The 14,433-nt window shown below is 37.3% G+C and overlaps 1 protein-coding gene across 4 annotated transcripts in view; it reads right to left on the bottom strand.

The window, feature by feature from the left end:
- The window catches only part of LOC135735547 (phospholipase A and acyltransferase 1-like), a 58,482-nt gene that overhangs the window by 15,136 nt on the left and 28,913 nt on the right, over positions 1-14,433 (bottom strand). Inside the window, exon 1 of one of the 4 annotated variants that reach the window (XM_065253965.1) lies at positions 11,038-11,124. The exons of 1 other annotated variant lie outside the window; for it this stretch is intronic. Coding sequence is in view for 1 of the 3 variants with exons in the window: in XM_065253963.1 (XP_065110035.1) it covers positions 9,364-9,468 (105 nt within the window). In the remaining 2 variants the exon portion in view is untranslated. Of the gene's footprint in view, positions 1-3,362; positions 3,465-9,363; positions 9,486-11,037; positions 11,125-14,433 lie in introns of those variants that run through there. 2 more of the 4 variants (XM_065253963.1, XM_065253966.1) reach the window with 2 other exon arrangements.

Genomic DNA, 14,433 nt, shown 5'->3' on the forward strand with positions numbered 1-14,433 from the left:
AATACAAAGTCAATGGAGATGGATGGATTGTTTTCCCCATGCGGGTGTAGTTTTCAGGTTATGACGCGTTGCGCTTTGTCTCTATAGACCCATTTACAGCCCACGTGATCAAATAGCCTGCACGCGCATTTCGGCAACAGAAGTGGTGTTGTTCCCCAGTGGTTCTAACATGTTAGCAACTCAGAAAGTTTATTAAAACGGTTTCCCAGCATCAAAATGTCTGGTTGTTGCGTTTGGTTGCACTAATATAATATACTAATATACATATATATGTATCTGGCCACTTTATATTTGGCCATCTGCTAACATCTTCTATCCACTCCACTATAGTACACGGATCTGGTAGCTGTGTTTGAAAAAGTTTATAAGTAAATTAAAAAAAAAAACTTTCTCTGTCTGGGTTGCTTCACTGCTGATTCTTGCCATACTTCCTTTGCCAAACTGTGCGCGCGTACGTTGCTGCGTCATCATTGTGTACAAACAATAAAAGGGTCTATTGCGCACAGAAGCATTTGAGAGATGTCCATTGGTGAAGCCCTTTGATGAAATGATTTGTCTATGAAGCTTTGCCAGACCATGATTCAGTTACTACTGAGAATTTTTAACCAGGTTAGCCCCATAGTCTTAGGGGTGTGACAGTTATTATATAACCGTGAGACCAACGGTTATAGTTGAACACCGTCATATGCATTCTATAACCGCCAAAACCGTATTATTATTATTTTTTTAAATATTTATTATCATAGAGAATGTTTAAAGTTACACTTTGTAGTTTTCAACCTTCATAATATATTTTCAAGACCCTTGTGATGGTACATAGACTTAAAATAGGTTAAATGACATGTCCACTATAGCGTATTTTACGCTTTTACTCATACTTTTAAACTTGGGGTTTCGGGTTAGCCTGGTCCAACCAGACTCTCGTCTGGCCACGCTCCATTGCAAAGTGTTACTTCCGTTAAGGAGGGTCCTCTGTTGAAGTTTAAAACTATTGGATCTGCCCAGAGTCACTCAGGATCTGCCATAGCCAATCGCTAACGTGTGGTCGTGACGTATATCATGCGCCGAAACTGGACTGAAACAACAAGTCCGAATGATCAGACCAACAAAACTTAGCAAACATTGTTCTTGCTCCGCTATAACTTCTGTATGTTCGGCAGTTTTGCAACAACGGACCGAATACCTTTTCTCAAGTCTTTCTCTGCTGCCATTACTGAACTATAACTCAATGTGACGCATGACCTCAACATCATCGTTCTTAGCCACCCCCCTCTGTTCGCTGATATGACCTGCAGATTTTTGCAGGAGAAAACGAAACTCTACACAGCAGTCCCAGACGTAGTACTGAAAATTAAGCGGAAGCACATAGGAGGGCGGATCCAGGCTAGTTTCGAGTAGTAACCGAGCACAAAACAAAAAACTACAAAAATCTGCTTCACTTCCTCCACTTCCTCAAATTCGGACGTGAGAGTGCAACTTTTCTGCACCAGAAAGAGAAAAGGGGAGAGTGACAGAATAAAATGAAGGACGAGGAAATTATATTGGGCCAGCGTTCGCTCGCTGGCGTGAACTAAAAGAAGGAGGAGGGGTTTCTGACCGATGCTGACTTGGCCCTCATGCTTTTGTACTAGTAAGTAATGTTATATTGCTTGCATATATTAGTCCTGTCTGGCGCCCAAACACTATTTTTTTACGTTTTTTTTTTACTATAAATTTTACTGGAGGCTACTTGGAGAGTTTAGAGAGAGACTTATTATTGATATTGAGGTGCCGTGGTGGCGTCATGGACCCACGACTCGGGTGATCCGGGTTCGATTCCCCTTTAAGGCAACATTTTTTAAAATCCAAACTTTAACCAAGCGACCACCGTTACAACTGGCTTGTAAACGTAAGCTTTGCAATTAAATTATATTATATGACACATGACATGCTGGAAGACACACTTTGTGACCTAAAGAGGTGTCTTCTTTTCCTTTGCAACAGTGCTGCGGCGCTTGTGGCCTCTAGGGGCGCTAGACGTGAAAATACATGTCTAGCACCCCCTAGTGGCCAAAACGTTCCATGGTGTGCTTTTAAATACTGATTAAAAACAATTGTTAACAGTCTGTGTTATTAATGGTCTACATCGTTTTCAACTGTATTTTTTTTTTAAAACAGCATACAGGTGAGTGAGATATGCAGATGACTCATGAACATGGAGAATATATCAGGTCAATTGACCGTTCGCAAAGACCCGACCCCTTTAGTTACTGTTGCTATGTCTGACAAGATACGCCGCTCTCATGCCCCACCATGTTCTCTAGCAGTGAAAGATACATCACGGAGCAGAGAAGACACTGACAACGCACTGATACACAGGACAGACCAGGTTACTTTTTGGTTACTTTTGATATTAACCATATTAAACAAAGTCTCACCTTTCAAATCATCTCTTCCTTCTAGTTAATTTATAGCATCAAATAAACATGAATTATCATAAGAAGGAATGTTGTTTTAACAGCGGAAAGGCGTCCGTACACTCCGCTTTTCAAGTTCAAATCCTCCATGTTAATCTTTTTTTTTAAATGTTAATCTACTAACGCTCCTGACTGTTTTGGATGGCGAAGAGGTATGATTGGTCAGATCACCTGTCAATCAAAATCCCTGCGAAGGGTCAAGTTTCAAACGACGGGTTAGAGGGAGATGCTTCCTCAGGCTAAAGAAGGGGGTCGTTGGGTGATAGCGGTGAATGCACATTCACTGCTAGTTGTCTTTCTGTTAATTTTAAATAAACATAGAGCAGAGGTCCCCAACCACCGGGTCGCGACCCAGTACTGGGTCGTGGACAAGTTGCCACCGGGTCGCAAGAACGTCCCGAAAAAATGTGTATAATAGCCACTTAATAGCTTAATCGGGTATTTTGTACTGTAAGAGCCGACTTCAAATAATATCAATCATTTCCACTTTTGAACAGAGCCGCTCTCTCTCTCTTTTTCTCCGCCTCGCTCTCTCTACCAGCGCATCAGCGATCACATTGCTGTCATTAGAGTTTGAGCATACAGTACTTCTAAAAGACAATCGATCAAAGAATTGCGGAGGTATGACTTTATGAATCATTTGCAAATGTACGTCGCAATGATGTACATATGCGGAGACGTTCAAATGTGTGACAGCGCAAATGACTGAAAAGTAATTATTTTATTCTTCTATAAAACAACTTCAGAATTATCTATCGATCGTAGCACCATGATCAAAATAAACTATTAGGCTAATAATATTTTAACGGCTACACTTTTAACGTAGGTTTGAAAGGAACCTAAACTTGTCAATTATTGTAGTGGCCGTTTGTCAACAAACAAAGAAAAATTAAACTTAAATCAAACCTTCAAACGACAACTTCTAGCACCCTGGGCAGGTGATGTACGCAGGTAAGAAATAAAACAAATTCAAACTGGATTCAGACTTGTGGCTGGTTTATTTGTTCACACTGAGCAGACAATACAGCATCTCTCACGCTGGTAAAAAACCATATGCCCGTCACCCAGGTGCTATAGGACACCTCCTACTTCCTACCTATATTCACCTTTACCTGTGCCCACTACTGCCCTCAGGTGTATAAATCAAGTATTGTAATTATTAAACTAACCAAAAAATAAAGACTAAACATATAAATAAAAGACTATTAATAAATAAACAACAAAAAGAATAAGGTCAAAATATATATTACTAATTTGAGAAAATCGTAATAGTACACAAATTAATTAGAAAATTATAACAAATTACCACTACTTGAATATAAACTAATGTGGCTCCAACAATCATCATTAATCATGGTAAACTTGAGTCTCCGTGCCTCTGCGCCCGCAGCCGCAATTCTTCTGGCATCTCTCCTCCTTCAATGCATTTTTCTTCTCTTCTGTTACTTGGAATTGGGTCTCGAGCCCGACCAAGATTCGAGCTGCCTTCGAGAACAGCAAGCCAAGTTCGTTTAGGTTCCATTAAATATTAAGACTAAATGGGCAGGTAAACTAGTAAAAACAATGAAAGTAAAAAACAATCCGCCAAAATATGGTTTTACACGTCTATAGAAAATATACTATAGCCTAAATAAAGCAATTATTAATTTTCCTAATGCATGGTTTACTTTACTTCCGTTTAAAACGTAAATTTCGAAAAGGGGGATTTTCAGCACGTTTGAACAGCAACTCAACGACCCCAGCCCCCCCCCCTCAATTTCACTCCCCGGTCCGCAAATTTTTTTTAAAGCTGAAACCGGTCCGTGGTGAAAAAAGGTTGGGGACCCCTGACATAGAGCAAGTAGCTAATCCAGTCAGTTGTCCTATAACAGGTGAACATCGCAAAGCGCAAAACGGTCTGGGGATCTATGGATAATCTTTAATTCGTTTGTAAATATAAAACGAAAATACAGTTTTTCTGTTTTTTGTTTCAAAACGAAAAACCAAATAACCGTTTTTGGTGTCAGAATCAAAAAATGAAAAACCAATTAAAAACGGCCCGTTTTTCGTTTTTGGCGATCATTTTATCGTTATTCCTTTTTGAACAAAGAATGAAGAGGGTTTTTGAACTTCAGTCAATCTGTTTTTCGTTTATAAACCAAAAACGGAAGTCACGTGGTCTATTCCTTTTTTGGAAGCGAAAAGTAACTGGTAACACTTTCAAAATAAAAGTAACTATAGTTAGTGAGGTGATTGTAGACTAAAACTGAACTAATATAATTTTTTAGTACAACTAAAGTAGCACTGGGTGTGAAAAAAAAACACTTTAGTTAACTGAAATAAAAACTAAAACTCCTTCCTCCGGAATCCGTGTATCGTTCGTTCAATCGATTTTTCAAATTAAAAACAAAAATGATAAAACGAATAACAACTTGTTTTTCGATTTTTGGATTGTGCATTCAGATCAAAAATACAAAATATGAATAACGGGATAAGGACAAATTTTAATTTTGATTTTTTATTTAATACCTTAGCAGACATTTGCCAATGAAATCATTTTAAACAGAAGATTACAGGCATAATAAGGGCGTGAATTGCACTGTGCTCCCATGTAAGATCTCATTCGCTTACAGTCCGAGTTTTGAATTTTATTTCTTTTTTATTATTATTATTATTATTATTTATACACATCTGGTTTGGTCTGCGCGGCATTGTTGTTTTTTTCGTCCCGCACCCACTTAAAATTCACTCTGTGTTTCACCGCTTAGAATGCTTTTATCCAACCTTTTTTTCCCTACGACGTTTGTCACTAATTATTAGCAAAATATGAATGAAGGGAAAACATAAGTTTGTATATCTAGTGCTATGTAAAAAATAACTTTTAACTGATAGCTTAACCGACATTTAGCCTATAAAAAATGTTCCTATAAAGACACGCTTTAGCATATCGCATTCAAATTCCGACAACGATGGCTGAATGCGCTCTCTTTTAAGGTGCACTCATAACATCATCGGGATGCAAAGACATTGCCAGGTTTACATGGAATATTAAAAAAAAAATATTCACGGTCAACGCAAAATGTAACAAAGAAACATACATTAAATAGGGCAAAGCATATCACTAAGCAACATATAAACATATCACTAAAAACCATATAAACCTATTTTCTGCCAAACTATTACAAACATTCTTGCAGGTGTACATGTGATCAGAATGAAGTGCGAATACGCTAACGCTGTCAAAAGATGTCGGGGCTAGTGCGCTATTGTCAGTCAGGGCTGCATTTCCCAAAAGCATCGTAACTTAACACAGCTCTACCGTGATGATGTTTCGCCTTTCATCTATTCTTTAAAATGTAGAAGGCAATACTTGAGGAGACTAAAGATTTGTAGAGACATTGTATTATAAAGCTCTTTTAATTCATTCTTTGATTGTGAAGTTAATAATGACCAAAGGTTGTGCTTAATATAATGTGTACAGTATGCATAGAACAGTGTACATCCGTGCTGGTAAAATAAATGTAAAATAAACATAACATAGAAAGGCATAAGATATTAATATATCAATGATAGCCAAATAAGTAATATTATAAACTTAAAAAGGCAATTCACACTGGAATGAGTCCTATAACTAAATATTGAAAAGATGATTTCACATAGCATAAATTATTAAAACGTGCAATTAGTCATTGAACAATATTAAACAATATTATTAACAATTATTAACAATATTATTACATGCATTGGGTGAAGATAATTAGGCTAAACTTTTAACAGTCATTCTATATAGGCGACATTTCAGCACTTGACAAACGGATAGCCACTGCTGTGTGCGATATATTTAAGTGCATTTTTGGGAAATGCACGTGAAGAATAACTAACGTTCATTAAGTAGCTCGTAAAAAGCGCTCTTAAGTGCTAAGTTCAATTTTAACAGGAAACAAAGCCCAGACCGCCCGTTCCCAACCACGTTCCTGTCCAATATGGGTACCCCAGAGTTCCGACTGCTACCAATTTATACTCCTAAATTTAATCCCGCACCACAAGAATCCAACAAGAGTCGGACTGTATAAGAGAATAAGACTACAGGAGAGCATGATTGCTCGTTGCTCTGTCATATGCACAAAGTTATTAAAATGTCTGTAATCTGTTACCACAAAAGTACTTGATCTGTTTAAAATGATTTCATTGGCAAATGTCTGCTAAGGTATTAGATTGAAAAATTAAAATTTGTCCTAATCCCGTTATTCATATTTTGTATTTTTGATCTGAATGCACAATCCAAAAATCGAAAAACAAGTCGTTATTCGTTTTATCATTTTTGTTTTTAATTTGAAAAATCGATTGAACGAACGATACATGGATTCTCCGGCACCATAAAAGGGCCTTATTGTCACTTTCAGATATTAACATCATGGTTTATGGTAAGCCACAGGAACTAGTATAAATGTATAAAAGTATAATTTAACCTTAACATTATAACATTTACAGTAGGTTTTAGTCTTCACTCACCCACTATGCTTGTAAATCATTTAAGGGCATATGCAAGTGAAAGAGCTGCAATGCAGAGCCCTGCTTCACTGTACCATTGTAAATTATTATGTATATTTGTATTTAAAGACATAAGTTGACATCATCCAATTACACAAAAGTAGTGCCACAATTCAAAGATGTGGCTTACCATAAACCATGATGTAAATATCTGAAAGTGACAACAAGGCCCTATGGTGCCAAAGGAAGGAGTGGTCTGCTGCTTTGTCCTGCCAGTCCAGCATTTATTTGAAGAGAGAGTGATGGTAGGTGACTTGGGCCAGTCTCGCTACTATCATTAGTCCTTAAACCCTGCACACAGCACAGGCTCACATCCTCCAGGTATTGGGGAAACTCTGGGAGGCTCTGACACGAGAACCAGGGAGAAAAGCCAAGTTCTGCACACTAGTCATGGGTTATTTGAAGCGAGGCTTCGGAGCGTGTGTCGAGAATAAATGGGCGTGCCAGATGGAGCCTGATTCGAGGCTTGTGTCGTTAATGTAGAAATCACGTGACCAATGACAAACGAGGCCTCGGTTTGTGTGGAACACGTCATTGGTTCGGTCTGAGTATTGAAACTTGCGCCACCTTGTGGGTGTTGTAGCGTTTTAGTGTTGGATAGGTGTCAGGAGTTGTAGAAGCAGAGTGTTGGGGAGTTTATTATTAGTAATAGATTATATTATTAGTTATACTATATAATTAGAAAATAGTTATAGTATATATATTGTGATTAATTATTAGCTATATTATATTATTGTTGTATTAGTAAGATAAGATTAGTTAGATTGCCCTTTTTGTGACCTATTATTTTGTCTTTGTAATGGAGCCAGCAAGAAAGAGGAAATACTCCCTTGTCTGAGAGTATTTTGAAATTTTGCTCACAATAAAGTATGTGTAATTATTATATTTTACTGTGTTAATATAATTATTATAAGTCACACTTTATGACAGTGTGGTCTTCATGTCCATTTGTTCATGTTTGAAGGTGAATTGCTTGCTGTGTCATAAGGAGCTGACATACAGCAATAATATTTCTTTGTTCCCCCAGTCCCATAAGCACTACACAGTACTAAAACTAGTAATGGTTTCACTTTACACAAATATAAATAAACAAAGTAACAATTCTTATTTCACCCCAGACTACTCTCTCATGTACACTGTACTAAACAAAGTCTTACTTTTTAGCTCATACTTTTTTTAGTCATTCTTTAAACAATTAATTAATTAATTAATAATTAATTAACTGTGTATCAATTAATTGTAATTAATGAATTTATTGTAGACACCCCAAGAAAATTCACACCGAAAAACATGCATCTTCTATTTTATAACCAGACAATTAAAACAAAATCTGCTTAGGTCATTGCATAAAATGTATTTTATTTATCTGCTAACAGATAAATAAAATTTTAACAGTCGCTAGGTGTCACTATGGAGCAATGCTGAATTAAGCTTCGGGTGATGAACCTTTGGGTGAAGCAATGGGCTGCGAGGTGTCAGTGGTTCAGGAAGCCTCATTTTGCTATCACTACTGCACACCCTTCAAGCTTAGTGATTAGCTTATGTTGGTAGCAGTGCTTGCCTTCTCTTAAACACAAGTCAAAAGGTCAAACACTTGTTGCCTGTTATCGCCACAGAAAGAATCGGTGCACAGAAGGGGGTAGAGTGACCTCTGCTGGTTGAGCTTCCACATAGCAAGAAGGGCTATAAATATGTTACAAAACTAAAATGTGAATTAAATAATAGAAACTTATAAATAAATAGGCTACCTGCTATCCTAAGCTACATATAAAATGACTTAATTTACTAATCTGAAGTTACAGGTCACCAATAGTCTTAAAAATGTATAATTCTCCCTAACAGCCAGAGTTATTATTTTATTAGTTTTAATAATGGTTAATGGTTTATAAACGAATAACGAATTGACTGAAGTTAAAAGACCCTCTTCATTCTTTGTTCAAAAAGGAATAACGACAAAATGATCGCCAAATACGAAAAACGGGTCGTTTTCAATTGGTTTTTCGTTTCTGATTATGACACCAAAAACGATTACTTGTTTTTTCCCTTTGAAACAAAAAACAGAAAAACGGTATTTTCGTTTTATAATTACAAACAAATTACCCAGAGACCCACCCCTGGACGTTTTTTCCCCCGGACGGTTATTACGAACCATCACATGACTTACGTCATAGCCGTTATCACCATTTCTGAAACCGGCACACCCCACTTCTGAACACACAGATATCAATACAGGCAACACTTGAAGTGACAATTAACTTTCGTCTACAACAGTTGGTTTAAGCTAATCCCTGTCCGGGAAACCACCCCATTTATGTATATGGAAGTTCTCAGACATTAATTACATGTAATCACACAGAATATTCAATGATTTACTGACCGTAGACCGATAGACAGGCGCGCTGGAGTCCTCGAAGGAAATCCTCCCACCGACACGGTAATCTAACTGAGGCCGGCCAGAAGTAGCGCTGCAGGCGGCCGTCATCCAGGGGCAGCTCGGCTCAATTGGATCTGCCGGCTGGCAAAAACCCCTTCCGTGACGCGAATTACCGCGTGATGGCCGTAGCCAGCTATGAGATCACAGAGGTTCGGACCTCGGAAATTTTTTCATATAAAAAATAAAATTTGAAGTTCTCTGAATGACTAATTAGTTTTTCCAAAAAGAATCCACATATATAATTAAGTTTGGACAGTTTACTGTATAGTTAGTGTAAAACGACGAAGATTGGTTTAAGCTGCGACGGCGCGGGTACAGATTTTGCAGTGTTGCCAGATCCTATTGTTAAAAATCCTCATTAGACGTAGTGTTTTAGCAATTAATGTGACACTTTGACATTATTTATAAAGTTGTTAGGTGTAGGTTAGTATTAGAGATTTCTCTGATTTATTTCTGAAATACAAGGTTTTGACGAACTTTGTTTTTTAAGGCCAATTATTTTTCCTTGTTTTTCGTACTAATATCTGGCAACATTATAAAAAAAGTTATCAGATAAGACGCATTATTCAGCGCCAGCAGGTTATTGCTGATACTACATTCGGTAAGATAAAAGCAGTGATCATCATAATTGTGTCTGTAAGAGTATCAACAGTATCAATAACACTATCGAAAAACAAAATAACTCTGGTACAAAGATGTAGAAGAATTGGGCTTAAATAAAATAGGCCAAATATGTTAAAACACGTAGCGTAAAACGGTAAAGCTAATCTCAACAAAACATAAACATTAAGAATTCTGTTATTTCATTTAATTTAGAAGTTAACCCTTAGCGATGCTGAAAACAAGAGCATTAAACAAGTTCTTTTTTTAAATCTTGTAACGTTTTTGTTATAATATTGCTTATTAAAATGATAACAAAAATAAACATTGTTGCATGAAAAAGTAATAAATAATCCAGCAGTCCCAGTCCATCCCCCAAAAAAGAGTGTGTACCCAAAGTGTAAAAAGGTTAAGACAGAATATTTTAGATCCCAGGTAAAAAATAAAGTATGCTTCAATGAACTTAAACTACTTAAATACTAGCATGTACATTGTAAGTTATGTAAAGTTATGCTACAAATATACTTATTAAAAGTAAAGTTCTACTTGAGCAGTACTTCAGTTTACCTGAAAAAGTAAGAATACCAGTACCAACTAGATTTTTATTGAAATAAATGATGTCTCAAACTAACACTTAGATGTTTTAACTTAATTTTAAGAAGTACCAAAAACAAATTTGATATATAAGCCACAAAATGAGTGCACGAAAATAGTACATTTACTAAGTGTACTTAAAAAGTGTATTTTATTTAAGTGCACTTTTTCACCTGGGATAGCATTTGATAACTCCCCACCCTGGACCTCGGTAATTTTCAAACCCTGGCTACGGCTATGCGGCGTGAATTTCTCGAATGACTAGAATTTCACGCGCAAATAAATCGAGTAAACTCAAAATGTTCACACGTCCAACTACGCGCGAAAAGCTCGTTTTTGCCGTCTCTACCGCAGCTGTTGTGAATGCAGTGCACAATCACTGTGCTTTTATAGTAGCCTATAAGAAAAACATCAGTTACATACCTTAGTTTTAAGTTTGAAAACAGAATACTTTAGCAATAGTGATCAATTGACACCACAGATGAATTCCACTGCTGCAACTTCTTTTTAGTTGGAGTTCAACTAACCTTTAGTCCTGCTGCATTAATATGCATATTCATGAGGGTAAGAGGAAGTGCTGTCCCCTTTCTCTGGAATTGTTAATCCACCCCCTAGACCAGCCCATTTACAGTAAAACACTGGAGTTTTGCCAGATGAGAAGTTTCCATGTATCATCATTTTACACTTTCTTTCTTTTATAGCTGTAGGCTAATCTTTTTCTTTTCATTTCCGGTTTACCCTTTTCCTTGCTTATATTTTGTGATTATTTGTATTCATTTCCGTTTTATCAAAAGGGCTTTACACAGAAATGAACAAAAAATAATTCATCTGGATCGATCTTTTAAAAGATGAAGTTGAATGGCAGTGGAAAGATGAACATGATTGATTGGTTGAAAATCTTTATTGACATAGTATATATTGTACAAGGAATGAATAAATAAATACAGAAGCGTCATGCCCATTAACTGAGGGGGCATGTGCCCTCTTGTTTTTTATTTTGAGCCAATAGATTTTGCATCCAACCTCAAAATCAAATAAGCGTCTATTAATCTGTTATTTGACTTTTAATCTGTTTAATATGCACAATATTATAAATTATGTGCTGCATCCTTGTCACTTTTCGGAGATTTTCACCGTTTTGATAGTGTTTTGATCATGTTACATTAGTCTGGCGGCAGTGTTGCCAGTTCTCGCGAGACAAATAAGAAACCCGGCCTGTGAAAACAAGCCCAAAACAAGCGACTTTTCCACGCACCCCTAACCGCATTTGTTCCTCCAAAAAACTCTCTTACAGTCCAGTCAGTCAACACCAGTCGCAACTCGCGCGCATTAATTTAAAGTTTACATCACTCACTACGTTTTCCTAGCCAGAAAAAACAACAGATTGCCCTGCTCTGCCTCTGATTGGCTAGTACTCGTTGCCATCTGGGTCAAAGCCAATTAGAAACAGGTGTGGGTGGGAAAAACTGCTGTCTCCTGTGTGCATGGGGAAAGGGGAGAGACGGAGAGAACAGGGGCACGTTCAATCTCACACCGGTGCGCAACGTTTTGCTACGGTTTCCGGGTTGAACGACATGTTTCCTGGAAACGGTGTGCAACGGAATGCAACAGGTTTTAGAAGCGTTTTCTCTTGTTTGGTGGGTGTGTCAGAAATGTCGGCCCAATCAGTGGCAAGATGTATAAAACCACGCGGTAGTAAAGAGACAGCTCGCTCAATGGGTTCAAGTTGGAATGTTGTCTTTCATTCTGGACGGCAAGGTCAGTGACTGTAACATCAAGGGTATTTTACAGTTTTAAACACACATTTATAACGATTTCATCAGGCTTCAGAAACATTTAAAAAAGAACACAAAGAATGGCCTCTCAGCTACCGTAGTTGCAACTCTTGCGTCATCACAATAGGGTGTTCAATGCATCACTGTTTCTGTTTAATAAACGTTGTGCAACGTCTTGTCGGGGCTGAACGCAGCGTCATCACAACAGGGTGTTCAATGCATCACCGTTTCTGTTTAAGAAACGTTGTGCAACGTCTTGTTGAGCCCCCACAAAACGTTGCACAACGTTTATTAAACAGAAACGGTGATGCATTGAACACCCTGTTGTGATGACGCAAGAGTTGCAACTACGGTAGCTGAGAGGCCATTCTTTGTGTTATTTTTTAATTGTTTCTAAAGCCTGATGAAATCGTTATAAATGTGTGTTTAATACTGTAAAATACCCTCGATGTTACAGTCACTGACCTTGCCGTCCAGAATGAAAGACAACATTCCAACTTGAACCCATTGAGCGAGCTGTCTCTTTACTACCGCGTGGTTTTATACATCTTGCCGCTGATTGGGCCGACATTTCTGACACACCCACAAAACAAGAGAAAACGCTTCTAAAACCTGTTGCATTCTGTTGCACACCGTTTCCAGGAAACATGTCGTTCAACCCGGAAACCGTAGAAAAATGTTGTGCACCGGTGTGAGATTGAACGTGCCCCAGGCTAGACAAACTCCAACGTTTAAATAACATATAAAAAATATCTGATTGACAACTTATTATGGAGCTGGGATCAAGCCCAAAAAAGCAACTACACTTTAGAAACAAGCCCAAAATAACGCGACCCGCGACTACAAATATTTGTAAGCGACTTTACTGAAAAGTACGGTGGCCCTGAAGTGCAAACCACAACAACAAATTACTAAACAACAACAACAAATTAAAAAACACCACAACAAATTAAAAAATGCTGCAACAAATTAAAAAAACAACAACAAATTAAAAAAACACTACAGCAAATTAAAAACCACTACAGCAAATTAAAAAACACTACAACAAAATAAAATACAAAAACAAAATAAAAAACACAACAACAAGTTAAAAAAACACTACAGCAAATTAAAAAACACAACTACAAATTAAAAAAAACACTACAACAAATTAAAACCACAACTACAAAATAAAAAAACACTACAACAAATAAAAAACACAACTACAAATAAAAAAAACACAACAACAAATTAAAAACACAACTACAAATAAAAACACAACTACATTAACCTACCGTGGCCGGTTGCATAAAACTTTAAGACTAGTCTTTAAAGTTAGTCATGAATTTTTTTCTTCAAGACTGATCATAACCGTTTTAATTATGTTACATAGAAAGGTAGATTGGTCTAATTTAAATCCAAATAATAAGACTGATTAGCCCTAACTAATTGCTAGTTAGTTAGAATCATTCTTAAGACGCAGTCTTAATGTCACGACTATGTTCATGCAACCGGCCACCGGAAGAGATAGGTACCAGTGGGCATAGACATTATATAGACACCTCATGACGTGCTGGAATGCATCAAGCTTCGGAGCCATATTGGATGGGTCTCCTCACTGTAACGCTAGCACCAGAGTCAATCGGAGTTAACGGAAGAAAGCAACTATGCCCGTATTTTGTGCAGCTTACGGTTGCAATCATAGATATGTATATAAAGGCTAGATGGCTCAAGGCGGAGTCAGCTGTGTCGTCACTTGGCGGCCATCTTAGGTCAGTGCTGCCATAGTGCTGCTCCCTGCTGCTGTGGACGGAAGGTGAGTGACATACGCCAACTAAAATGCTCGTAACTTGCTGAATTCTTGACGGATTTACAAACGGTTTGGTTTTTTACAAACGTTATTAACGTGGCTATAATTCTGGATGCTTTAACATGTTTCATGAATTTTTTATTTATTTTTAGTATACGTATTCAGTGTCATAGGTACATCTTTGACGTTTATAACAAACCAATCCGTTTGAAAATCGGTAAATAATTAAGCAAGTTATGGTCATTTAAAAGTACC

Source organism: Paramisgurnus dabryanus, chromosome 4, assembly GCF_030506205.2.
Source record: "Paramisgurnus dabryanus chromosome 4, PD_genome_1.1, whole genome shotgun sequence".
NCBI lineage: Eukaryota > Metazoa > Chordata > Actinopteri > Cypriniformes > Cobitidae > Paramisgurnus > Paramisgurnus dabryanus.